The sequence below is a fragment of the Trachemys scripta genome, chromosome 1 (genome assembly GCF_013100865.1).
Source record: "Trachemys scripta elegans isolate TJP31775 chromosome 1, CAS_Tse_1.0, whole genome shotgun sequence".
In the NCBI taxonomy this organism is placed as follows: domain Eukaryota; kingdom Metazoa; phylum Chordata; order Testudines; family Emydidae; genus Trachemys; species Trachemys scripta.
The window spans coordinates 315687983-315714949 of record NC_048298.1 but is presented as its reverse complement, the minus strand read 5'-3'; the positions used below and the strand labels follow the sequence as shown (position 1 = coordinate 315714949).

The window sequence follows — 26967 nt, the reverse complement described above, 5'->3', positions numbered from 1 at the left end:
TGTCTCCATTTGTTAATGAATTCATAGAATGGATTTATGAATATAAAAGATGTGCTATGCCTTTCTTTTCAGTGAATGCTTCATCTATCTGTGAAAATCGACCAATTATGAAAACAATGAGAGAGCAAACATATAAGGCAGTTTATTTTTGTCATCCTGAGGCACTGCAAACAAGTTTATATGCCTTAGCTTTTCCATATCTGCCTTTCTCCCCCCCCACCACCAACTTTAATTTCTGTGCTTTGTGGTCTTGAGATTTTCCAAACAGCCAATACAGACTTCGCAAATTGCATTTCAACTTGAAACTTGGATCTCAAAAAAGAGAGGGGTATTGATTAATCCCATATACATTTTCAAATGCTATTTTATTAATATATTTTAACTCACACTAATAGTCTTTAGTAATGAAACTGAAGAATGTATTGCACCAGCTCAAATTATTCATCATACAGCCACATGCAGTGCAAATTTCCCTACACAGCTGTCAGTGCACCTTGCTTCTGACCTTCAGCAATTATTTTCTATTAATAGGCCTTCAGATGAGATGCTGCAATTAATACAAAGGCAACTTGATCCTGTTACCCTTACTCACATGAGTAGTCTTGTATGAAAATAGTGCCATTCCTGCCAATGAAACTACTCATGTGCATAACTAAGTATTGCAGATTTGGGTTAGTAACGTGTTAGATTATATGGTGGGTTTGGTATGTAAACAAACATTCACTATGGACTCCTTTGAGACCAGCGAACACATTTCCCTTGTGACCTAAACTACATCTGAACCCTGGTTCCTTAGCTAGGAAGGTAACTCATTGCTGCAGGTTGGCAGAGTACTCTTTGCTGAACCATTTTTAAAAAGCAAGTTGGTGTAGTGGATCATGGGAAAAAACAATGCTCAGGAATGTTGCATTTACAGTTAAATAAAATAACCCAGAAGAAAATTCATTTTGTGGTCTTTTCAGGGCCCAAAATATTTTATGTTTCTCATTAACTGAAGAACAAAAGGAAGTAATCCAAAATATTCACTCTAGTAAATTGCTAAATTATATTTTAACCATATTGATTTATTTTATCATTTTATTTTACTTTATTGTTCCCTTGCCTAAAACTAAGAACCCAGCAAATCCACTTCATTTGTTTGCTTTTGTAGAATTATTTTTTTCATTCCATTACAGAGCAGGGTTGAGATGGTTAATGGTGTACTGATGATCCACAGTGTGAATCTCTCAGATGCTGGAATGTACCAATGCTTAGCAGAAAATAAATATGGAACCATTTATGCCAGTGCTGAGCTGAAGATTTTAGGTGAGTAATGTCTGAACAGAACAGGATTGCTCTCATCTTTCTTTTTGATAATTACATGGCTCCATGGGCTGTCATGATAAAGAAAGAGATCCTACATCTCCAACCTTAGCAGAATTGGATAAAAGCAGTATAATTAATTTGGCTGGGTTCCTCTTTTCCTCTTTCTTTTATTCATGTGTGAGTGTGTCCTTGGTTGCCTAGGGGTTCACAAGTACTTTTGCTACCAGAATGATATCTTTTTGAAACTCCTCCTTCAGTTATTCTTAGTGATTTCTTCTCACCTAACACCAAATTTTATGTATGGGACAATGTGCAGTGGGGAAATACTAACTGTATGTTCAAATGCATAACCAAATCCCCCAACACACACATACATTTTCATCCCCTCTAATCTGTGAAAACAAGCCCAAGAACAAAAACCCTTTTACATCAAGAATTGAAAAAAACCTGAAGTTACTAAAAATAATAATAATAATAATATCACATATCCCATGGACAAAACTAAAATTAAAATCTGTTTATCTTTCATTGCATCTCATTGTTTGAGAATAAAACCCCCATTCAGGAAGGTACTGAATCATGCGCTTTATTTTAAGCATATCAGTATTGCCACTGAAATCACCAAGACTGTTCTCATGCTTAAAGTTAGGCATATGCTTATGTGTCTCCCAGAATCAAGGCCTTATACCTTATCTGGTCTTTGTTGGGAAATGTTGGTTGGTGATATTTCATATTTACAAGATTTAGAAAGGAAAAAATAAACCAAGAAACTCCAATGTGAGCCTTGGCAAATCTGTCTTTCCTATGCTTATGGCATTGGTTAAAGCACAGTAGCATAATGGACTCAATGATAATAGTGATGGGAGAATTTCAAAGGGTTCAGTTTAAATAAGCACACAAAGTTCCCCTGTTTCCTGATCCCATAAAAAAAAATGTGAGGACACCTGAGTCCACCTATGCAGTGCCTATTTTCAGTGTCTGGGGGCCATTGGCCTTCTCTGCATTAACCAAACCTTGTGAATCAGAAAAACTGGGCTGGAAAGTTGAGAGATTGTTCTTGTAAACTCTTGCTCATGTAAGTAGTCCCACAGGAAACAGTGGAATAGGATTGTTCATGTGAATAAGGGATTTTAGGATTGGGCACCTCACAAGAATAGGCTGACGCAAGCTGTTCACACTATTTCCAACTCCAGATGGGTCATAAATGCTCTCTCGAGCTAATCCAACAATTCTGCTTCAAGGCCCTGTTGGTATCAGAGACTACAGAACTATGTGATGGAAAATAACTTAGAAAAAGAGTTTGGTATGGGGTCAGTCCCAATTTAAAGTAAATATTTGAGTGGAGTGAGGAATTGTGCAGGATTCTGAGACACCTTTGATTACCGAGGGCAGATACCTAACTGCTGACCGAAGGTCATATTTTCACAGCTAGTTCCTCAAATGTTTCTTCATACCCACAAATTCCATTCCATAGCCAGGGCCCCTCTTCTCAGAATGCCCTGCCCCAAGAGTTTTAGTTGAGGTTCAGTCAGCTGCAGGGTCCCTGTTCATTGCAATGTTCCCATGCTATGGCATTTTCAGTGTGCATTTTCATTGTTTAACATGTACTCTAATATATCTCTGTGTTTGTTGTTATACAGTGAATGCAACATGTCCAGTATAATCCTACTGTAGTAACCTTAAACTTTTCATATCATGACTTTCTGTGCAGCCATAATAATGGATTAACCTAGTAGTTGCATTTCCTTTCTGGATTTTTTTTATAAAGCAAACAAAACAAATTGAATTGTCCATTTTTAATAATGTTATCATTAAAATTGTCCAAAATAAGGCTTTGAAACTCATACATTGTTGAGAAATGGGGGGGGGGGGGGTTGGGGGGGGGGGACACATGAGCTATCACTTTTGCTGCTGAGTGAATTTTTTGCAAGGCTAGATTAACAGGTACACAGACCCATGGAATTACAAAGGGATGGCTGAACCTTCACATTGTAAAATTACCATAAGTTAGAGTCAAACTGTAATACCCTTACTTGCATTGTTTAGTACCTTATTCTTCAGATAGACCCATTTAAATCAATGGAACTATTCAAGGAGTAGGGTACTACTCAACACATAAAAAGGGCACTCAATTGGGCTATTCATTTTAAAAATATCTCTGAATTTGAAAAAAAAAATGCAGCCAAAATTGTAAACATCTTAAAATAAATTATTTTAAAACAATGAAATCCTTCCAGAAAACTAGAAACATATTCTCAATTTTACACAGCTGGCTTTCAGGAAGGAAAAAAAGGCAAAACATATAAAAAACCCATCAACAAACTCTTTGTAACAGCTAACAGTATTTAACAGCTTTGGGTGGATTTGTGGAATTTAAAATATACTAATATTTTTAGCTAATGACTGTAATAAAGGTATTTAATTTTATTGTTGATTTCTCCAGACTTTCTCTAAAGCTGCTAGATTTCACAAGTAATCTAATTTTAGTACATTGATATGAACGACTTCTTATTAACTGATAGGTTGATTCAATTCTAGTCTTGCCATTGGAATTGAATGCTGGTTTAATGGCATTTTTTGTATACATGCCATATGATCTGTATTATAATAGATTCCTAACAAAAAAGTGAAAATGGATGATGAACCATCTGTTAGAATTCATTGAAATGGAAGGCTCTGATTGTTCTCTATAGAACTAACATATTTCTTTTTAACAGCCTCAGCTCCCACTTTTGCACTAAATCAGATGAAGAAAACTATAATTATTACCAGAGGCCAAGAAGTTGTCATTGAGTGCAAACCACAAGCCTCTCCAAAACCAACCATCACTTGGAAGAAAGGAGACAAAGCAGTAAGAGAGAATAAGAGGTCAGAAGTCTCTTCAGTAAACTAAGTATTAATGCAGTTACATTTATTACTGTGGTTTCATATGGAAAGTACAGCAAGTGACAAGAGGCACACACACGCTATGTATGTACAAGAGTGCATGTATAGTAGTTACTAGACAAGCTGATTAGTTTGACAGTAGTGAAATTATCTTCCCTATAGTGGATGGACATTGTTATTAACTTTGGGATCAACGCTCTGCTGGTTTAAACAATGATGCAGAAAAGGCTAAAAATGGTTTCCTTTTTTGTTTATTCCTTGTTCTTCATTTTAGACATGCTGCATTTATGATGCTACACATCTTGTGGTTCAGGAGATGAAAAGTCTGTAGGCTGTCATTCCTGTAGTGATGACATGAGAACATCACATTGGTTTAAGATAGTTTTACAAGGGACCCAAGCTAAGCTTGACAGCTTGTTGTCTATGGGGTCCTGTCCAAGGGTGCTTTGAAAAACATTGCACAGGACAACAATACAGTTATACAACAAGATTAAAGTGCATAGTAAATCATTTTGTTACTTAAGGGCACATCTGTTTAACAGGCTCTCTTTGATTAAGTAAATTCTGTCCAACTCTGTACTTTAAACACAGTTAAAGTAGCTGCAGGTCAGATGCCAACTGCAATTGCGTTACACAAGAAAATACTACTAAACATTAGAGCAGTTTTGCCAGCCTGGACATGGACTTTAAGAATACACTGTATCTTCGTATCTTCTTTCTTGTAACGTTACATGAATGGACCACTTAAACTGACTTGTATGGCATTACTCTGAAGGATAAAAGCAAGGTCTTTTTGTGCATTTATATAATACTGATGAAAGTCATACAGTGCATCTATTTTGGTCAGCTGTGAAAGGTGAAAGTTATCTTGTTTGATCTTTATAAATGGCAATTTAGTTTCATGTTGTTTGTTTTGTTCTGAAAAAGAAAAAGGACAATATTTCATATGATTTTGATTCCTTTTGGAAAGATAAGGCAATGTATGACATCAACTATTTTACCCATTAGTTTATAGATGTGGTTTTGTAATGGTATATTTTGATAATGTGGGTGTGTAGATATAGGTAAGTTATAAGGCTGATATTAACCATATCAAGCACTACTGATAATGATAGCTGTCTGCCATTCTTTGATGAACTTCTGTAGTGATCAAAATGAAAGAGACTTTTGTTTAGCCTGGATTTGTAAAAGCTGACTATTTACTGTTATTAAGCTTCTGTGGTTATTCAGACCATTTTAATCGAACACTTCTTTGTGTCCTGCCAGCTGATGTCTGCTGGTGACAAGAGACAGTCCAGAGCTAACAGAAATGCCTTAGATTCAACTCAGTTTCATTATTTTTTTAATAATAGCACAAAACCAAGATGTAGACTATAGTTCTGTAGGATGTATACAGAGGTATATAGTTAATTATTTGAAATTCCTAAACACAATGGCTGATCTGATCCTTTTGTCCCTGCAATATAGTAAAGACGTTGATGGTATATTTGATATTAAACAATTAGGGTCCCTCTGTTGATTTAGTAGAGTTATTTCTGATTTACATTGGTGCAACAGCATGCAGAAGTGGGAAATGCTATCATAAACATAGTGGATTCAGTTACAAGAAATCAAGAAGTATGTTAACAATAAGCTAGATGAAGTGTACTCAAAATAATAAAAACAAAAACAACAACGTATAAGTAAGGCTAGTTTCAGGAAAATAAAATGTGTACTTGTTAGCATACGTGGTATTGGTCTGCCCATAAGTGATGGGTGAACTGAAGAAGGTTCTGAGGGTTAGTATGGACATTTATCTGATGCTTTTTTATACATAGCCTAACTCTGGTCTAAAAATCTCATGAGAACAGGATTTCATGTTAGATTTCTGATGCATGCTGGTTCTCGCTGGATTGGAAATATTATAGTGAAAATAGCCTTTTTCATCTTATTTATGCTTCTTAGTTTTGACCATGAGTAGAAGGGGACATGAAGAGGCATTCAAGATAAAAAGAGCTGACTGAACTTTTTCAAGTCTTAGAAAGGTTTGGTTTGTGTTCTATTTAGCTTTCAGTCAAACGTACAGAATAGTTCTTATGTTAGTCAGAGTGCACCTATCTCTACTGTTTATATCTAGGGACAAAATCAGTTACAGAGGATCTCATTTCTGACCTTCTGTACAGAACTCCTAAAACAATAATAATAGAGTCTCTTTGAAGTGGAGAGGAGTAAGGCCATCAAATGAAGGACCGATGTGTTGGGAAACATGTTAATTTTGTGGGGAAGGAGCCTGTTTTCCCCATGCTATGGAGGACTCTTTTGGAGGACTTGTACAAGTTACCTTTACATTTAAAAAAAAGAGAGAGCGAGAGGAAGGAAAAAATACTCATGTTTTGGTGAATATATTCAATTATTCTTTCAGTTAACTCCTTTATATAAAGTGATTAACTACTTGAGACCCAGCTTGTAAACCCCTTACTTCCCCTGGTGGGTAGATACTAAAATGAATAATCCTTTTGATATCACCTAGAAGAGCTTTGAATATCCTTGAGCTGATTTGGGTTTCCCTCAATAAAGTCTTAACCCATTCAAAATAAAAAATAATTAATGAAAGTATTTTGGATCATTAGAATGTAATTATCTAGGATGGAATTTGGCCAGAACACAAAAGTTAATGTTTTTCTTGTTTCTAGTTTTAAATATTTGGGAGGTGCTTAAATGCTATGGTAATCGGTGTCATGTAAGCACTAACAGGAGTATCCACTATAAATGTTTCCATTAATTGTCTGAGAATAGTTTAAAATAGTGTTAAAAGCCCTTACTCATCACATTCTATTTGACTCCTTTGCTTTGTTTGATGGAAAATGATAGTATTGGAACTATATACTGTCCTTCATTATTTGTGCTCCAGCTATTAATCTGCATTTGGCTTTTTAAGTTCATAATAACTTTGTAAACATTTCTAGAAAAAGGAATGGACTCTGGACCAAGGAGGCAGTGTTTTGATCCAGGGGAGGCTTAAAAAAGAAGTTTTGTGTTTGCGTTTGAGACAAATCAAAGCTGGGACTTGATTCAAATTCTGAAACAGAAGTTCTGGTCTCTCATGACCTCTTCTTGCAAGGTTTTGGCTCCCCAGTGCAGAAGTCATGCAAGATCAGCTATCCTCATGGGATTTCAGACCTCAGCCAGATGCAGAAAACAAGGCCCTTCTCATTTGTAATCAAACCCACACTCAAACTCTAGCATCAGATTCTGGTCTAGACCCTGCTGAAATTCAGGGGAGTGGGATGACTGTTCAGATTTGACGATCCAGTTTGGAGCCCATTTCTAGTGAAAACTAACTTGGTTCTAGTTTGTAAAGCTACAGAAGCAGAAAAACAGATGTTTTGATCAAACTTTTCAAGCATACAATAAACCTTGAAAAATACAATATAATTGACTGGAATCTGCTGTCAGTTACCCTGATATAAATCTCGAGTAACTCCATTGAAGTCAGAGATCAGACTCTGGGCAAATGTTATTTATAAATGCTTTAAAATACCTTTTGTGCAGGCTTTTGTAAACCAATGAAGTTTTATAATGATTTACTACTTCAGAAATTTTAGTAAACCATTTCTCTGTGTACTGTAATCTCTCTTTCATCACTTTTTTAAGGTCACCTACCTTTCTCCTCTAGATTTATTCTTACGGCAGTGACTATAGCTGATGTTTAAACCAATATGCTTGGGGAATCATAGGTGTTAAAAAGCTTCATAAGACTTTGTTCATCTGTTTTTGTTCTCTCTCTTTTGCATCCAAAGTATTCTTCTCATTTTAAATTCATATTGGATTTTCACTCTAGCTCATTATTTTCATTAGATGGCCATTAATTATAGTTAAAATAAAATCATCCAAAAGCACTCTAACAGTGCGAAAAATGCTATTAAGACTCTATTATTACTTCCTCATTCAGCTCCCTTTATTTACAGAAGACTGGGGGTGGGGGAGGGAGGGAACAATTTTTGTTCAACAAACAGCTAACTTGAGGAAGACAGTGTTTTTACAGGTGAAATTTGTTTTGTTTTATTTTTGTCTGAGTTTCCTTTTCTTTTGAGTCTAAGTTATAATGGAGACTTCACCAATGTCCTTTGTATAGATGAATTTGCTTTTGGGCGATTTTATTTTTCTGATAGTTTTGAGGAATCACTCCTTTTCTATTTGTCACCATCAAAACATTGCCCTTAGGATGAAGGTCCAGTGGATTTGTGAAAGAAACCCAAGAGTCACAGTAAATCACTGTCAGCACCACAACCCTTGCATGTTTCCTCTAACCCCTGCTATCTGAGGTCACTGTTTTACTGGCTATATTCACCTGCCCCAGATCCAATGCTGATTTCTGCCCATTGTAAATATCTAAGGATCTGCACATATTAATTAAACATTCCTTTGAGGTAGATAGATATCTAGCAATCACTTCACCTACCACTGCAATGCAGCCACTTTTCATGTGGAATACAACAATTGTTTACCTTCCTGCCAGGGCCATACAAAACAGTTTTAGACAGGAAGTGAAGAATACCTTATTCAGTTAAAGCTGTGGGGGAAATTTTGGATAGTTAGAATGTAATTATCTAGGATGCAATTTGGCCAGAACACAAAAGTTAACACCTATCCCTACACTGAGTGCCATGACACCATTAATAACTGCAAATGACTGGGATCTTTGTTTTACATTTCATCTGAATGATGACACCGCCAGCTGTACTCCCAACACCACAGAAGAGCCTTTGACCCATAACGAAAAGGACTTCATATTGAATTAACATCTGTACTTCCTGCATCATTGAAATATTCACTGGGAGGGTTTCCATTCTGGTCTTGACTAAACCTGTTTAGTTATTGAGATCTGTAAACTGCTGTTACCAGTTACCAGTTCAAAATCTCTCCACCAATTACTGGAGAGTGACAAAGTTGCTGCTGGAATACAAGTTTCCAAGTTTATTATAGGCAAGGCTGGTATTGCCTATATCATTAAAGTTGCCCAACACTTTCCATTATAAGAACCTGTTTCTAATTGCTTATAATAACTTTACCAAAGTTTAATTGTTTGAGTTGAAAGTGTCCATATTGCGTGTCTGCCTCGGGCTAAATATATATATATATTTAAATCAGCCAAAAGAGTTCAGTTATCATTAAGGCAGTTGAATGCTGCCCTGGAGAAATGGATTCCACCTCTGTCTCTTATGTGATTCTAGACAAGTCATTTAACCCAAACTGTGCAGAGCTGGTCACTCATGTGTTCCTTGTTTTCTGAGTGCCTATCTTGAGTTCCTGGGGTCTGGTTTGCAGAAGTGCTCACAGCTGTACCTGAACTCAATGGGAGCTGTACTTTGAACATATAAAGACTTATACACGTCCTAAGCTTTTCAATGTAGGCACCCAACACCGATGGATAATTTTGACCTTAATCTTTCTGTGCCTCAATTCCCCATTTGTAAAATAGGGATACTACTGCACCCTCCATGTCATTGGGATGTTAAGAAAATAAACTGATTAATATTTGAGAAAAATTCAGATATTGTAGTTAGTGTGAGTATGTGTAAGTATATCTTGTATGGTGAAATTGGTTACTACATAACTTCAGGATTGCTACAATGTTGTAGTGAGATATAAGAATGAGATTATTTTAGCATACTTTTCAACTACTTTTGACATAAACTCAGTTTGATATTAAAACCATTGAACTAGAGATCTTGTATGCCCTGATTTTAGTCAGTCTTTCTTTGTTGTTCAATTAGTTGAAGAACAGAGAGCACTTAAATCTAAAAATAGGATAACTGAAACAGTCAGGAATGGACAGGCTTTTATACTCTTTTGGTCTCTCAGTGTAATTCATTTTCAAGTTTGACAGGTTCTTATTACAGCATTGCACTTCACTGCTATATTTAAGGATCCATGAATGGTTCCATTTTGAGTTTCTATTTTAAAAGGATTTATAGCTTTAAAAAAAGGGGGGGCAGGGGACTAAAAGTGGGCAAGAAGGATCTGAGTCAGTAGGTGAAGTTTTACCCCAAAACAAACAAATATGTTTTGGTCATTTTATGTCACATTTGAAAATATATGTAGGTGCCCTTTACTAGATGGGCCTCTGAACTTTATTGGGAGTGTTCCGGAGGAAAACCCTGGGTGCTGCAATCTAGCCTTAGAGACTACAACTCCCATGATGCCTTGGGGAAAGAGGGAGAGACTTCCTTCTGCAGGGAGAGCAGGTGGTGGGCTCTATTTTGGGGAAAGGAGTGAGATTGTTGGTGTAGAGCTCTGTACATACCAGGAGCTGCTGCTGAGAGCCTGCAGGGGCTTTGATCGAGCAGGGAGCCTCAGAGGCTGTTGGTGGCTTCGCTGGAGTCAGAGCAGAGACTGATGCTGTGCCTGGAGCTGATTGAGGTGGGCCTGCAGTGATGGAACTGGGAGTAACCCCCACTCTGGTTTGGGAAAGTATTTGCAAGGGAAGGGACACAGCAGAGAGACTGAATCCAAGGAGAGGCAGAGTGATCTTCCCACTGAACCAGGACCCAGAGCTGCTGACATTTGGTGGAGCCAACTCCAGTCATCAGCAGGGTTGTGCTGCTTGTTGCCTTGGCTGGACTGATGCACAGAACCAACAGAGCGCCGTCTCCAGCTGCAGATCTTCCAGCACACCCAAGCAAGCAAGTGCCTAGGACTCTGAAATCCAGAGGAGTGTACACCGCGGGGTGGGGTAAATGGTGGCAGTGTAAATGCCAGTTAAATATTTCATTTATTATTATATATTATATTTGTTAATTGATTTTATTCAACTGCCCCTGTGGATTTAAATTAGTAGTGACATTTAATCTTAGTCTGTTAGACCCTGTTTCTTAAATTGTTAAGTAAAGGAGTGTTAGCTCTAATTTAAGTATATTGGAGGTATATTATTTATAATTGGTATTTGAGTTAGACCCATGCACAAGTTGTTATTATTATTATTATTACTATTGGAAGGGGTTTATTCCTGGAGGTTCCCAAGGCATGTCATTGAATGTATACAGGGGCCAGCCAGGTGGAGGCACCGCCAATTTTAACTTCCTTTAGGAATAAAGGGACTGCAGCAGAGGGGTGGATAGAAGATTCCCACTTATCCAACATCACCACTGGGATACTCAGGATCTCCTTTAATGTCAACAACATCAGGCACCCAGGCACACAGGTGAGTGTTGCCTGCTCCCGAGTAACCCAAGGAAGAAAGGGGGGTTACCTATATTAACGTAGTTTTATATTGTAGTAGAACAGTAGTCTCTCTGTAGTTAAGGTTCCCACCTGCTTCAATTACAAAGCTATTTTAGTCCCCTGTAACTTTAGGATGGAATACTGGTTTAGGCTGAAAATTGTCATATTTACTGTGAAGGCAAAGGAATATGTTTCTGCAAAGTCTGTGGAAATTTCACCAAACTATTTTGGAGTTAAAAGCCATTAGCTTCGACATCACATTTTGACTTGTGTCTAGTGTTTCCTAAATTCCCTCTAGCTCACAACTGCTTGTTATCACCCATTCACATTTTCCATGTACATCACTTATGGTTCCTTGAAAAAGTGTGTGCCAAATATATGGGAAGAAAATAGGTTGTAAATAAGTAAAGTTATCAGCAAGTTTTGTTGTAGATAGTTTTGGGACCCAATCCTGCTTCCATTGATTTTAGTGCAGGTTATGGACCCAATCCTGCCCTCTGATTTCAATGGGAGTTGTTTGCCATCAACTTCAGTGGAAGCATGATCAGATATTATTATAGGTGTCTTGTGAGAGCATGTTGCTTCTATTGAGTGGTTGCTGAGCATTTCTGAATATTGGATATGGATTTAAGCTCTCTCTTTTTTCTTTTTTTTAAATCCTTGCCTGTTGGTAAAATTTTCAAAAGTGCCTAAGGGCTTTCCATGACATGTAGGCTCCTAAGTCACCTTTTAAAATGAGACTCCTAACTCACTTAAGCCTTGCTACACTGAATGGAGCAATTCCTAAATACCTTCAAAAACCTGAGCCTAAAGCACTTAAGTCTCAAAAGTGTCTGAATGGTACTAGACGTTCCTAACTACCTAAGTTGCTTTTGAAAATGAGACTTAGGCTCTTAAGTAACTCAGGCCTTTTTGAAAATTTTATCCCAGGTCTTCAATTAACTCCATGAAAGAAGGCCACTCAGAAGCTACAGCTAGGACAACATGAAGCTACCTGCCTTTTGAGAAAGCCAGACTGGAAAGAGGACATTGCAGGCGTACTCTACTGTCCACTGGCTGCCATCTATCTTCTGTGCTGTTGTTCAAGGGGCTGGTTATTGTCTACAAAGACCTAAATGAACAACATGCCAGATTCTTAGAGGCCTTCCTTCCCACATGGCCCATAACTTTTTCTCTCAGGGGCGTACCTCACAAGGACTGAGGGCAAGGATTTTTCAGTTGTGGACCTTTGCCTTTAGAATTTGCTCCCACCAGAAATACATCTGAGCCTGATCATGTTGAGTTCATCTTTTGTTCAGGTTTTCTACTAACAGCAGGCCTTTTTAGTCCTCAGACATTCAACAAGGCTGGTAATTCCAGATCTTTTGTCCTTACAGGGTAGTTGGTTCACTGCTGCAAGGTTATTCAGAGCATATGCATCCTATCTTCAGGAAAATGTGCTTTGATTCTGAAATAAATAAAGTATGCCCAAATATGTATGTTTATGATGTGCATGTATTCATTGCTTTATTCTTTCTGAAAAAAAAAAATCCATTTAGCCCTGTGTTGGGTTGATGAGTTCAAGGAATGTCCTACAGCAGGGATCAGCAACCTTTGGCAACCGCTAGTGGGCCGGGACTGTTTGTTTACCTGCAGGTAAACAAACCGTCTAGGGCCACCAGCGGATTTTCCTGACGGGCCGTGTGCTAAAGGTTGCCGATCCATGTCCTACTGTAACCTCTTAAGCCTTCTTCTGGTCAGTGCATGGCCTAACTTTTCCATTAGGTAGATGATTCATGTTTTGTTTCCTGTCTCAACTTTTTTTCTTAATTATTGGATAACAAACAAAAACAATCCTACAGCTCCCTAGAGACTATAAAGCTGAGAAGCTCAATAATTCTAAGCTGCAAATTATCTCAAGGTACTTGCTCTGTTGTGCTATGTACACCTCCACTTTCAGCATTCTCATCTCAAGCTAATTACCAGTTGAGCTAACAGTTGATAAATATTTATTCTAACTGGGTTCATTTACTGCAGTTACTATAAATGGTTACCCAAGTTCCTGTATGTGCACCACATAGGCAGAACTTGAGCAAGTCATTAGTTGCTTAAAGGCTTTTTTTTTGCTTAAGGCCCCCTAGACTATGACTTTCAGCTTAATTTGTCCTTAATAGAAACTACATCCTAAATTCTTGGGAATTTAAGCATCGAAATACATGCTATCAACTGATTCCCCCCCATCCCCAAATGGCACTTTAATGATCATGAAGTAGTGAAGAGAGAAGATTCTGAGGACATTTAGAAAGAGGCACTTCATGACAGAAATTCTTATCTTCCTTGGAGAGTTATGCAATCACTTCGTTTCACTTTTTGCATAAATCATGGTCTAATTTAGCTGTGGATTGCTCATAATGGGAATTAGAGATCCAGTTATAAATTAGAGAAGGGACACAATGATAACCTTGACTATCTGATAAAAACAAATAGCAAGATCATCTCCTAGCAAAAAAGGATCTTTGTTCAACAGCAACACTATTGTGTTAATTGGTCAAATTAAACCAGTTAAAAATGTAGATCATGTGATGTTTTTGTCTGTGCTCTTAAACAACTCTTATTCTGATGTGAAAATCTCAATTCTCTTACTTCACTAGGGAGAATGAAAACAGTAAAAATGTGCAATCTGGCTACAATGTATGTAGTATAATACCCCTACATTGAAGTCACCCCCTCATTCAAGCCATTTACCACCATTGCAATAGTTAGTTCCAGAATATATATTGCCAGACAGACATAAAATAAAGTTAGAGGTAAAGAAAAGGAGGCAGAAACAATTAATTGAACTCCATCTTTATGTGACTGACAGTTGAGTTCCTTTATTTCTCATATCTCTCTCCTCCTCTTGGACTTACTTCTAGACAGGCTCTCTCTGGTATTAACGGGACTAGCTTTAGTCAGTTAGCTCTTCATATCCTCTGACACTTGCGACATCTTCAGAAACAATGCCAGACCACTGTAAAGTTCTTCATTCATAAACCGTGCCAGAGTAGAGTCATTTGTTTAAATCCAGGATCCAGAGGCAGAGCAATCTAATAGATAAAGCACTGGACCAAGACCCAGCAGTTTTGAACTCTGTTTCCAGCTCTGACACTGACCTGTTGTGTGATGTTGGGCAAGTTACTCACCTCTCTGTGCTTCTGTTTCTCTGCCCAATTTCTCTTGTCTATTTAGATTATAAATAGGGAATGTGTCTTGCTATCTTTTAAATTAATGGAGATATCCTATCTCCTAGAACTGGAAGGGACCCTGAAAGGTCATTGAGTCCAGTCCCCTGCCTTCACTAGCAGGACCAAGTACTGATTTTGCCCCAGATCCCTAAGTGGTCCCTTCAAGGATTGAACTCACAACCCTGGGTTTAGCAGGCCAATGCTCAAACCACTGAGCTATCCCTCCTCCCAAATGGAAAATATCTGTTTCCATGGTGCCTAGTACAAGAGGGCCGTGGTCTCATTTGGAGCCTATTGGCACTACATTAATACAAATAATAATAATACATGCACACACAGAGTGAGGTGTTTCAGTGGTGCAAAAAATTATTTCGTTTCATTTCTTAATTAAGAAGCAAAGAAGATAATTAGAAAAAGAAAAAAAAGTGTCCCGGAGAAAGGAAAGATAGTCAAGAAACAAACTAAGATTAGGGGAGGGGAGGTCCTGTGGGTCTCTGAGAGAGCGTATAGGTTTCAGGACTATCCATCTGTTTATGGCATGGTACAAAGTTTAAGATATATTTCAAACTTTACTTGCCATCTCTTCATGCTCTAGCACTCAGTGTCCAGTGTCAAATTTGAGACTATGACACAAAGGCTTGCACAAAATGGGAGTTTAATACATGGGCCAGCAAAATTCATTCTGCACCAAGGAAGCACTTTCCTGAGGCAATTCTTTCTGATTTGACATAAATGTGACATGGCTGGCATGTCCCTTTCAGCACAGCAACACCTACAGCACCAGGAATTACTGACCTTTATTGTAGACATGAGGCTATTTCTAGATTCAGAGTCACTGAACCTTTGGGTTAAGATTTGGACTAACGATGTTATTAATTTGGCACCCTCTACTGCTATACACTCAGTCATTCTCTTGCCTACCCAACTTAACCTTCTGAATACTGAATTTTGCAAAATGAGTTTTGAGGTCTTGGTCCAATTTCTAGTGGACAAGTTTGATATTGCACAAACCACAATTATATTTGCCATTAATTTGATACCCCATTGACATTCTCAGCTGCCTGGTCTTCTAACTATTGAATGGGAATGGAGACTGCACATCCTTCTCACCCCTAGAGGATGATAAACTACAGGTCAGGATGGAGGGACATTAGTGAGCCTTGCACTTAAACTATCTGTTTGTATTATGGACTGAGAATATCAGTCTCTTTGGATTTGTATCCCAAAGCTTTCACAAGCATAAATGCACTTAATTTTTAAAGGGATGCAGTCAATTTAAACATCACATGTCTACCTGAAGGGTTTGTACCTACTTTTATTATTAGCAGAACCTAAGATTATTGTAGCTGGAAGAGGCTAGGTTTTTTTAACTTTTAGTTTATTTTATGCATTTGATAGCACTTCCTACATCATCAGTTTCACATATCTATTGATTGTCAGTTGTATTGCTGGTGTCAGGCACTATCATGATGACATCAGTCTTATACCCTGCTCTGGTCAGTATAAATGTCTATGTAAGTTGCACACACTGTGGGTGAGATGCTTGCTCCATTGAAGTCACAGGTAAAACTCCCATTAACTTCAATGGTCCAGGATTTTACGCTGTTATCTAAGACCCCTTGTATTTGTCATTAGAGAGCTCTTTTGCTACTGCTCATAAAACAAATGAGAGACAATTATATGAATGCTAGAGAGAAAGGAATCCTAATTTTTTAAAGAGTGTATGCAACTGCCTTCCATTGTAGTCAAGTTAAAAATTGAAGGAGGCTTTTTTAAAAATATACCAGCAGTAAAAGGAGAAAACTCACTTATTAAAAAAAAAAGAAACAATTCAGTCAGCTGTCAGCACAGTATTTGCAAAGATATTCAATGAACATTCGTTTATATTTTCCACTCTGCCCTCACAGATGCCACTTTCTACATTCTTTTTTATTATTTCTTGTCCAGTATTTCTAAGTCCTCACAATGTATTATCAGACACTAATGTGCTGTTTTCTCCCAGATTATTAATAAAGATGTTAAGTAAAACCAAACCCAGCATTAATACCTGCTGTTGCTCACTGGACACCTTACCCAACATGATAGATTGCCTTTTATTAGCTGTCCTTCAGCCCATTGTCTGTGTATATAAAGGTCAATAGGCTTTTTACAGAATACTCACTACATGAGTGACTCTTATCTCTTTGGTACATTTGGGTTGAAGCTGATCAACTTAAAGATGGGAAATGGGTGATTTGAAATATACTATAGTGCCATTATATTCACTGTGCTAACAGTTGTTTTAACATCCCTAAAGAATTAAAAATTTACAGATTCTAATTAAAAATTCAGGAAGCTCTCTGAGGAAAGTATATTATTTTCACGTATGCTGATTTAAGAACACCATGCATAAAATATTTTCATCACATTGTCTAATATTGTTGGAAAGTGAGGCTATTGTGTCAAACAAGGTGATGTAAGTCAGAAAACATAGTAACAACAAAATGCACTTTCAAAGACTATTAGGTATGTGGTGTAGCATCTGAAATCCCTTTGATTTTTACAAAGCTCTCTGAATAATCCAAGCACAAAGGCTGTCCATGCTCTCCTTTTTCCTACTTTTGAAGCAGCTGTCACCTTTTTCAGAGTATTCTTAGCCATCCCTTACTGCTTTCTCTGCAGGAACAATACTAATTCTTCAAGGGAATCTCTCTTTAGAGTTCTCTTTATATCACCCTTTACCCCCTTCTTTCTCCCCATTTGTTCCAACAGACATTTTTCTAATTCTTTTGTGATTTTCTCAAACCCTCTTTCTATCCCCTTCTGGAGATATTCTTGACCACTTAACAACATTTGTAGTCGCTATACAATCCTGTGTGAGGTGCCTCTGGTGTGGGCCCTGCTTCTTAAGAGGTCCACCAGCAAATTTATAAATTCATAGATTCCAAGAAGGAAGGGACCAATGTGATCCTCTAGCCCAGGGGTAGGCAACCTATGGCAGGTGTGCTGAAGGCGGCATGCGAGCTAATTTTCAGTGGCACTCACACTGCCTGGGTCCTGGCCACCGGTCCAGGGGGCTCTGCATTTTAATTTAATTTTAAATGAAGCTTCTTAAACATTTTAAAAACCTTATTTACTTTACACAGTTTAGTTATATATTATAGACTTATAGAAAGAGACCTTCTAAAAATGTTAAAATGTATTACTGGCACGTGGAACCTTAAATTAGAGTGAATAAATAAAGACTCGGCACACCACTTCTGAAAGGTTGCCAACCCCTGCTCTAGTCTGACCTGCTGTATAGAACTTCCCCAAAATAATTCGTAGAGCATACTTTTTTAGAAAAAAAACATCCAAGCTTTATTTAAAAATTGTCAATGATGGAGAATTCCTCACCTTGGTAAATTGTTCCAATGATTAATTACTCTCACTGTTAAAAATGTACACCTTATTTCCAGTCTGAATTTGACCAGCTTCAACTTTTAGCCATTGGATCCTGTTGTATCTTTCTCTGCTAGATTGAAGAAGCCATTATTAAATATTTATCATGTAATTACTTATCAGCAGTAATCAAGTTACCCCATAACCTTCTCTTTGTTAAGCTAAATAAATTGAGCTTCTTGACTCTATCACTATAAGGCAGGTTTTCTAATCCTTTAATCATTCTCGTGGCTCTTCTGCGAACATGCTCCAGTTTATCAACATCCTTCTTGAATTATGGACATAAGAACTGAACACACAATTTCAGCAGCAGTCGCACCAATGCCAAATACAAATAACCTTTCTGCTCCTACCTTGAGATTCCCGTTTATGTATCCAAGGATTGTATTAGTCCATTTGGCCACAAAGTCGCACTGTGAGCACATGATCAGCTTCCCAGGATAGAGTCCCCCACTGTATAATATGAACTATGGTCTTTTGTTTCTAGATGTATACATTTAAAGTTAGTCATATTAAAATGCATGTGGTTTGCTTGCGCACAGCTTGCCAGATCACCCTGTATCAGTGACCTGTCCTTTGCATTAGTTACCACTCCCCCCAATTTTTGTGTCATCTGCAAACTTTTCAGTGATGATTTTATGTTTTCTACAATAACTAGAGCTAATTGTAACATGGGTTTCTTCCCAAGGAAAATATGAATTTTTGTCAAAAAAAACACCAAAGGTATTTAGCCCCAAATGAAAACGTGGGTTTTTTGGGGCTAAAAAGTCAAAAATTTCCTTGGAAAACAGACACTTCCCACAAAATTTTAGGTTAGTCAAAAACTCAATTTTCCGACAAAAACTCAATTTTCCATCAAAAACATTTTTGATGGAAAAATTTCAACCAGCCCTATAAATAATTGCTACCCTCACATTCCTTCTCAGATGTTGCCTCATTCCCTCACCCCCAGACAAGAATGTCTCCTGCTTCCCTTCCTGAAGTCAATTTCAAATTGCTCTCTTTCCCCTTGCTTTTCTTCAAGAAACCCTCTCTCAACACAGAACACACACAAATACACACACACACACACACACACACACAACTTTTAAGCCTCCTTCATTAATTAGCCTTCTGATCTTTACAATCACCTTATCTCCCAGGTCAGTTTTCTTCTCTAACCTCCTGCAATTCCAATCTGTGAACATTTGATGATTTCCTTCACCAAAAGTAAAAAGTCCAGGTCTTTAGCTATCAGCCCAAAAGAATGTTTTTTTTTTTTCTTTGTGAGGAACCTGCTAGTGAGTTTCCTTCATCAACAAGAGTGGAATCAATTCTTTCACTGTGGTTTCCATTATTTTTCCTACCCTTTCTTTCATTCTGTACTATCTCTGTCACAGTGCAGTGTTGTTCTTGATTGCCGTGGCTGTTCCGTGATTGCTTCCCTTGAACGTATGTTTCGTCTTCATTTGTGGAAATGGACCCTAAACATGCATTTTCTCTGTGCAAAAATGTATTTCACCTCCATAATACTGGAAAAGGAATATGGACTTTGTCTTTATGTTTATACAGTGCCAATCATACTGTAGGTATTACCACAGTCTCAATAATAATTAATACATTCCTCCTCACAAACAGTAGCAAAGTCTTTTTTTAGACCATATTACAGGAAATTCTAATCTTGTTTACAAAAAGCAGTTGTATACTATTTCACTTAATGGCAGTTCATGTTGTCATACTAAGGTGAAATTATGCCCCATAATCATATATTTGTAAGCTTCTAATCATTATCTTGAAAATGGTATGCTATTTAACACACACATGCAGTGTATTATCTTTTACTATAGGCTGTAATTTGGAAAGTGAAATATCTTATACTATAAGTAAATAACCCTTTAAAATGAAGATGTAAAAAAAAATGTTTAGCATGAATGCACTTTTAATTTACTTTAGACCTTAAGTAAATTCAGGGGAAAACTTGGATAAACAATACTGACATCGTTATTGACACCTCAGTAACTGCAAATGAGTCTCCCTCAGTCTACCTCCCAATTCTAGCATTTTGCCTAATTCTGATTTTCACGCGTCGGTAAGTTCTGAACAATCCGTGTCTCAGAGCGCATCATGTACTAATTTTGCTCTGACAACCTTATAATGGGAATTTGAATACTTATTACATTTTTCTTGTGGAAAACAGAAGGGAGAAAAAGCCCCTCTGTGTTTACCTTGCCTCAATAAAATGATAGTGGATCTGCTCTTCTTTTCACTATGAAATCTCATTTTTAATAACAAGTTCCCATTTGCAGCACCGCATGTTTTGTCTCTAAACAACTTCCCTTTTAGATGAAAAATTTTCCTGGGGCCTTGAAATCCCTAATTTATCTGAAACAAAGTGCACTCTGCAGAAGCTCCTTTAATAAAAAAAAAAAAAAAAAGGACCAGTCCTTGCAACGATATATCTAAGAGATGATTCGTTTCACCCTGAATCAGATTTTCAACACTCATTCATGATAATATGCAAATCACAGGTATTATTGTTGGGTTTGGTTTTTTTTTTATATACTATGCCCTTTCTCACTTGGAAAGGATGAAGCCCATACAATAGCCCTTTGCTGTCCATTGCATACCCACTCCAGAGTCTTGCACATCCTCTCTGATATTCCATCAGTACACAGCAGCTCCTAAAATCAAATGTCATCTTAAAAGACTCATGAGCCTCGGATTGCTGAATTTAAACACACATGCTTTCTCCTTTCTCCTTTGAGATTTAATTCCTGTTTGACATCTGGCTCTTGCATCATGGCTTCAACTGTATCTTCATTTGACATTCAGATAAATGTGTATACTAGAAGGTATAATCCAGATTGTAAAGTGAGGAGAGCCCCTGGTGCCTAGTACAAGCACCTATAAAAAGAAATCCTGGGAACTACTACAGTAGATGAATTCTTATTTATTAAAAATCATTTCCTGCTTAGCATGGGGTTGCCTGTTCCGTCGGAAGTAATTTTCTCAATATACTTAATGAAAGAATTTTCATTGCATAAACATAATATTAACATGAACCAATTCAGACACTTCTGCCAGAATCCCACTGTGTAGAGAGTTACAGAATGAAATTCATTACATAGAACAGATAATAAAGCTGCTACACCGTCCTTTTGTGTCTAATTACTGAGGAAAATCTCAGAATATCCTGAATTTTTTTAACTGTTATTTCTACTATTTGGATAGCTTAACCCCGAACCCTGGTTTACTTTTTAATGTAATACATTTCCTTTTGGGGGTGAAGATGTGAGAACATTAGGAAAAAAAATAAATAAAATTTAAAATACTCCGACGGATCCACTAAGTCCAAAATCACTGTTTAACATTTATATAGTGCTGTCAATGTACACTAAGCTCTACACACAAAGAGAAGGCAAATAGCCTGTCCTGACAAATTTACTATCTAAGGGCTTCTATCCAACCATGCGCTGTGATCCTTCACCCCCTCTGCCCAAAAGGGCCAGCTTTTTTCTTACCTCCTGTGTGCTCATTTTGTAGGAATGGCTTAGTGGTTTGTTTTGCCTTGCTGATAGGTCTCCTTCAGCTTGTTTCCAAATAGATAGTCCTACTGCCCTTTTCTAACGTCACTGTCTTCTGTGTGTTTAGGTGTTTATACTGAGCCCATCACCATGCCATCTGAATCCTTTTTACTGGGTGACTGCGTAACACACTCCCCCTTTTCTCTACAAGTACTGGGTGTCTTCATGGAGCAGCTACATATAGCCCACTCTGCCATTATGACATAGCAGTACTAAGCAATTACTCCAATGAGTCCTGCTCATCTTCCACAATTTACAAGGGAAGCTAGAGATGACACTCCAGAATGCACACAAATCCCAGAAAATTTGAGATTCCTCCCTTCTTTCCTGCAAGATCAACTTTCAGGCTTTGTCCTGAGATTGCTAGTGCTTCCTGCTTCTGATTGGACCAGAATTAGAATAAAAACATCTTTTCCAAGGGGCAATCCCCAGAGTTTGTTAATGCAACACATATTGCTGAATGCACTCTGGATCTGGTTTTCAGGCTGGGGTTAGAGGCAGAAACACAGCTATTTCTACAGAGTCACACATGTGAGGTCTTCTCTCTGTTAGCCTAGCTAGGGTCACTCTGAACATCCTTGGTAAGTGTGTGGCTACTGCAAGCTTGAACACTTGTTCTTTTTTGCTATTAATATCAAACTTGATCATACTCTTTTTAGACCTAGATATAAAATGGAGACTGCACTTGTCTCATTGTTTGACGATCTCTTTCTTGCAGTGGATAAAAACCCAAGGACCTTGATCCAAAGACCATTGAAGTCAGTGCGAGTTCGTCCATTAACTTCAATGGGCTTTGGATCAGGACCCAAGGGTTGAGGCTGATCCTATCAGCTGACCAGAACATGGTTTGACATAGCTGCAAATATTGTCAAAGATAAGCAGAGTCACGCCTGAGCGAGTCTGCTCATTTCTCTTTCGCCTTGTCTTCATTAAAGACCTGTTTTTAACATGTTAGCTAGTGCATGTTAAGTCCAAGTGTAGAAAAGGCAGTTGTAGTTTTAAACTGTCTTAGGTGAGCAGGATCATATCTAATGGGGAGCCTAGGATTTACATCAGCCAGCTGATCTGTATTAAATCTACAATTGCCTTGTGTACATGAAGAGTGAAATCCTGGCTCCATTGAAATCTATGGGATTTTTGCCGTTGATTTCAATGGAGCTAAGATTTCACCCAAGAAATATGGCACATGTTAGTTAACATGTTAGGATTTCACTAGGAAAAAGGATGCATACTTATCAGTTGACAAAAGTCAAACATACTGTTGCATGATTAAGCATGTGCCCTGAGGGCTCTCTTAGGGGAGATTCTGATACATGCTATTTTATTACTCATCCTGTTCAACGTGAATTCAAGGATAGTAGGGGAGGAATGAAGCAGTTTAATCAATATTCTAATGACACCCAACTCTGTCTCCATTTCATGGGACGCAGACAACCAGGTGAATCATTTCAGGGGTCAGTCCTGGGGCTGGTTTTGTTCAATGTCTTCATTAATGATCTGGTTGATGAGATGGATTGCACCCTCAGCAGGTTCACGGATGACATTAAGCTGGGGAGAGAGTTAGATATACTGGAGGGTAGGGATAGGGTCCAGAGTGACCTAGACATATTGGAGGATTGGGCCAAAATAAATCTGTTGAGGTTCAGCAAGGACAAGTGCAGAGTCCTGCACTTAGGAAGGAAGAATCCAATGCACTGCTAAAGGCTGGGGACTGACTGGCTAAGTGTCAGTTATGCAGAAAAGGACCTGGGAATACAGTGGACGAGAAGCTGGATATCAGTCAACAGTGTGCCCTTGTTGCCAAGAAGGCTACTGGCATATTGGGCTGCATTACTAGAAGCATTTCCAGCAGATAGAGAGAAATGATTATTCCCCTCTATTCGGCACTGCTGAGGCCACATCTGGAGTATTGCATCCAGTTTTGGGTCCCCCACTACAGAAAGGCTGTAGACAAATTGGAGAGAGTCCAGCGGAAGGCAACGAAAATGATCAGGGGGTTGGGGCACATAACTTACGAGAAAAGGCCGAGGGAACTGGGCTTGTTTAGTCTGCAGAAAAGAAGAGTGAGGGGAGATTTGATTGCAGCCTTCAACTACCTGAAGGAAGGGTTCCAAAGAGAATGGAGTTAGGCTGTTTTCAGTGGTGGCAGATGACAGAACAAGAAGCAATGGTCTCAAGTTACAGTGGGGGAAGTTTAGATTGGATATTAGGGGAAACTATTTCACTAGTAGGGTGGTGAAGCACTGGAATGGTTTACCTAGGGACATGGTGGAATCTCCATCCTTAGAGGTTTTTAAGGCCTGGCTTCACAAAGCCCTGGCTGGGATGATTTAGTTGGGGTTGGTTCTGCTTTGAGCAGGGGGTTGGATTAGATGACCTCCTGAGGTCTCTTCCAACCCTAATCTTCTATGATTCTAAGAATAACAATATTATTAGGTAGGCCAAAAAAAATTGGAAGAGCAACTAGCAAAAGACACAAAAACTAACAGCAACATTTTGTTAAGTACATCAGAAGCAGAAAGCCTGCCAAGCAATCAGTGGGGACACAAGATGCTTGAGGTGCTAAAGAAGCACTCAAGGAAAACAAGGCCATTGCAGAGAAGCGAAATGAATTCTTTGCATCAGTCTCCACTGCAGAGGATTAAAGGAGATTCCCACACCTGAGGCATTCTTTTTTAGGCAACAGATCTGAGGAATTGTCCCAGACTGAGATGTCAATAGAGGAAGTTTTGGAACAAAATGATAAATGAAACACTTTGACACCTGAGGAAACACTTTGACCTAGAAAAACTGATCAAATGTATCGATCAGTACTAAGCAGCTGCTGCCTTTAATGATTTTAAAAATAAAATACAATATTTTATTATGTCATAATGACATGTCAACACCAGTAGTGCATGTTATGCATATTAATCCCATAAAATAAAATATTTAAAAATTAGAATTATGAAAAAAATATGAAATTCCAAAACAAAATTTCAGTATTCCAAAATGAAATTTCAGGACTTCCCAAAATGAACATTTTCCATACATATATCTCTACATATCTCCGGTGTGTGTGTATATATATATATGTATCTATACTATATATGAATATATAGTTTTGAAATATATTTTCTATGCGAATGCTCATCAAATTTGACACCTTTTCAAAAGTTTAGATTTCAACAAAAAATACATTTTCCATTAAAAAGAAATGAAAAATTTCCAACCAGCTCTACTTCAAACGTGGAACTCTGCTTCCAAAAAGTGCTGAAAATTAGTTTTTGGATGGTTCAACACCAAATTTGATGATGAGTGAGACTTTGTCTATTGAAGTGAAAGAGGTGAACATTGATGAATTAGGTATTCTTGAGAATGAGATATTTTCAATGCTACGCTATCATCAAATTATAACTATAATAATGTAACTCCTCCCTGTTCAGGGCCTCCCTGGAGCTCAGATGGTAGCAGTGTCTGTTTTGTCTTGAACATGCAAAAACTAGAAATAAGTAAACGACATCTGAAATGCAGCTGAAGGCAAACACTTTGACTTGATAAGAAAGTTGTAACCTTCTTTAATGCTAACATTGCCTTCAGTATAGCACAAAATGAGCAATCTAAAGAAGCAATGGAAGCACCTCACTGTGGATATATGTTGTCATACAGGTTTAAAATCATAGGTCCAGAATACACATTGGAAATGAAAAAGAGAGGAAAAATTAAAGAACATGGACATCAAGTCAAGTTGGTTGGTCAAACACAGGCTATGACTTTATAATGGCCGCAAGCATTAATATACGGAAAATGTATGTATGAAAAACAATTCCATTTGCTAATAGAATGAAAATAAAATGAAAAGGATGAGTGAACTTCTCTTCCTAAATGTGGAATTTATGGTTGTTCAAACAATATTTAAACTTTGTTGAGAATGAAGAAACACCTAACTCAGTCCTAAAGCACATAGTGAATGTTCAAAAATTCTTCCACAACAACCATCATCCTCATGGCTGGATGATTGGAAAAGGAGGATTGATGCCACAGATTCTTAATGACACTCAGTGGAACTCTCAGGAAGATTGTGTTTCTATATTTACATTTTACTACTGTAAGCTGATATTTGCACTTAGCAGGAGGAGGACTTTGATCAATCACATGCATTTTACACAGGGGACAGTGTGGAAAGGCACTAAATTTACCAAAGCAATTAAAAGAAATTTCAGGGAGTCTTGACAAATTACAGGCTGATGACATTGCTGTCTCATTCTCAGTGGAAACCTGGCTTGATCTAATTAACAGCAAAGAACTGCAATCACAGAAGGACAAGATTGAAAAACAATTCCAAGCAGCTATGGAACCTTTCCATTGCTTAGGCAACATGACTGATCTCCAATACAAAAATCATAGACTGAGCCAACAACAGAAAGAAGAGCTGAAATGTGGCTGACAAAACATTATTCTGAGTTTCTCCTTTCTCTCCTAGCCTTTAAAATTGAAGATCCAGATACCAGATTTCTATCCCAAATCTTTTGCAAAGGAAGTTTTTATAGTTCATTACATCCAAAATGATGGGATTAAAATCCCAGAAGATGGAATAGTTGAATACAGATAGAATCAAAAGACCATATTTTTAAGGAGCCATTTTTTTTGTCAAATCTTTGAATGGTCACCAAGAGCATATAGTGACATTCTATTTGAATAAGGAAGACAATAACTTGAACTAGTTTTCTCTGCCCCCTTGAAAAGGGTCCTGGTTGTACCCCTACGTCTGAAGATTCTCCTTAGTTGAAAATACTTAAAAGAAAAACACTGACCAGACAGAAAAATGAACTGAAAAGGAAAGGAATAAATAAAGCTCTGCTGCGTGTTTCCTTAATAAAAACACTTGCTAGATGAATTCAGAAACAAAAAACAAATACCAACCACATATATTATTCTGATTTTTAATTATAGTGTAGCAACATCTGAGGACCACAAACAGAGCTTTAGTGTGCCATTGTGCTAGGGACTGTACAGACAACTAACAAAAGGTCGTATTCAGCTTGCAATCTGAGGTGTAGATTTTGCAATTTGTGATGCTCATGTAGGCAGGTTTCATTCCACATATTAGAAATATATTTAATTATTTAATTTATAGGAATTCAGTGGTTTAATATATCATTAGTATTTTGTTTATGTAAAAAGGCAGGATTGTCAACTTGTCTCAGGACACATTGCTTGGCATGAAATGAAAGCATGACACAAATTAAAAGACTGAAGTATTATTAGGGAGACGGCTATTTAAAATGACATGTGAAAATAGTAGAAATATTTTCCCTGATACATTCTTAAGCTCTTGTTAGATTCCCTCTAGGAGCTAAACACAGTCCATGATGAGAGTGTAATATTTGATTTGTGCTTTTTGGTGA

General features: G+C 37.6%; 1 protein-coding gene across 3 annotated transcripts in view; it reads left to right on the top strand.

Annotated features, from left to right (window-relative positions):
- Nucleotides 1-26967, top strand: part of CNTN5 (contactin 5) — a 987313-nt gene that overhangs the window by 804327 nt on the left and 156019 nt on the right. For all 3 annotated transcript variants that reach the window (XM_034758906.1, XM_034758905.1, XM_034758907.1), the window contains 2 exons: nucleotides 1176-1305; nucleotides 4023-4173. In XM_034758906.1, the coding sequence (XP_034614797.1) occupies nucleotides 1176-1305; nucleotides 4023-4173 (281 nt within the window). The remainder of the gene's footprint in view (nucleotides 1-1175; nucleotides 1306-4022; nucleotides 4174-26967) is intronic.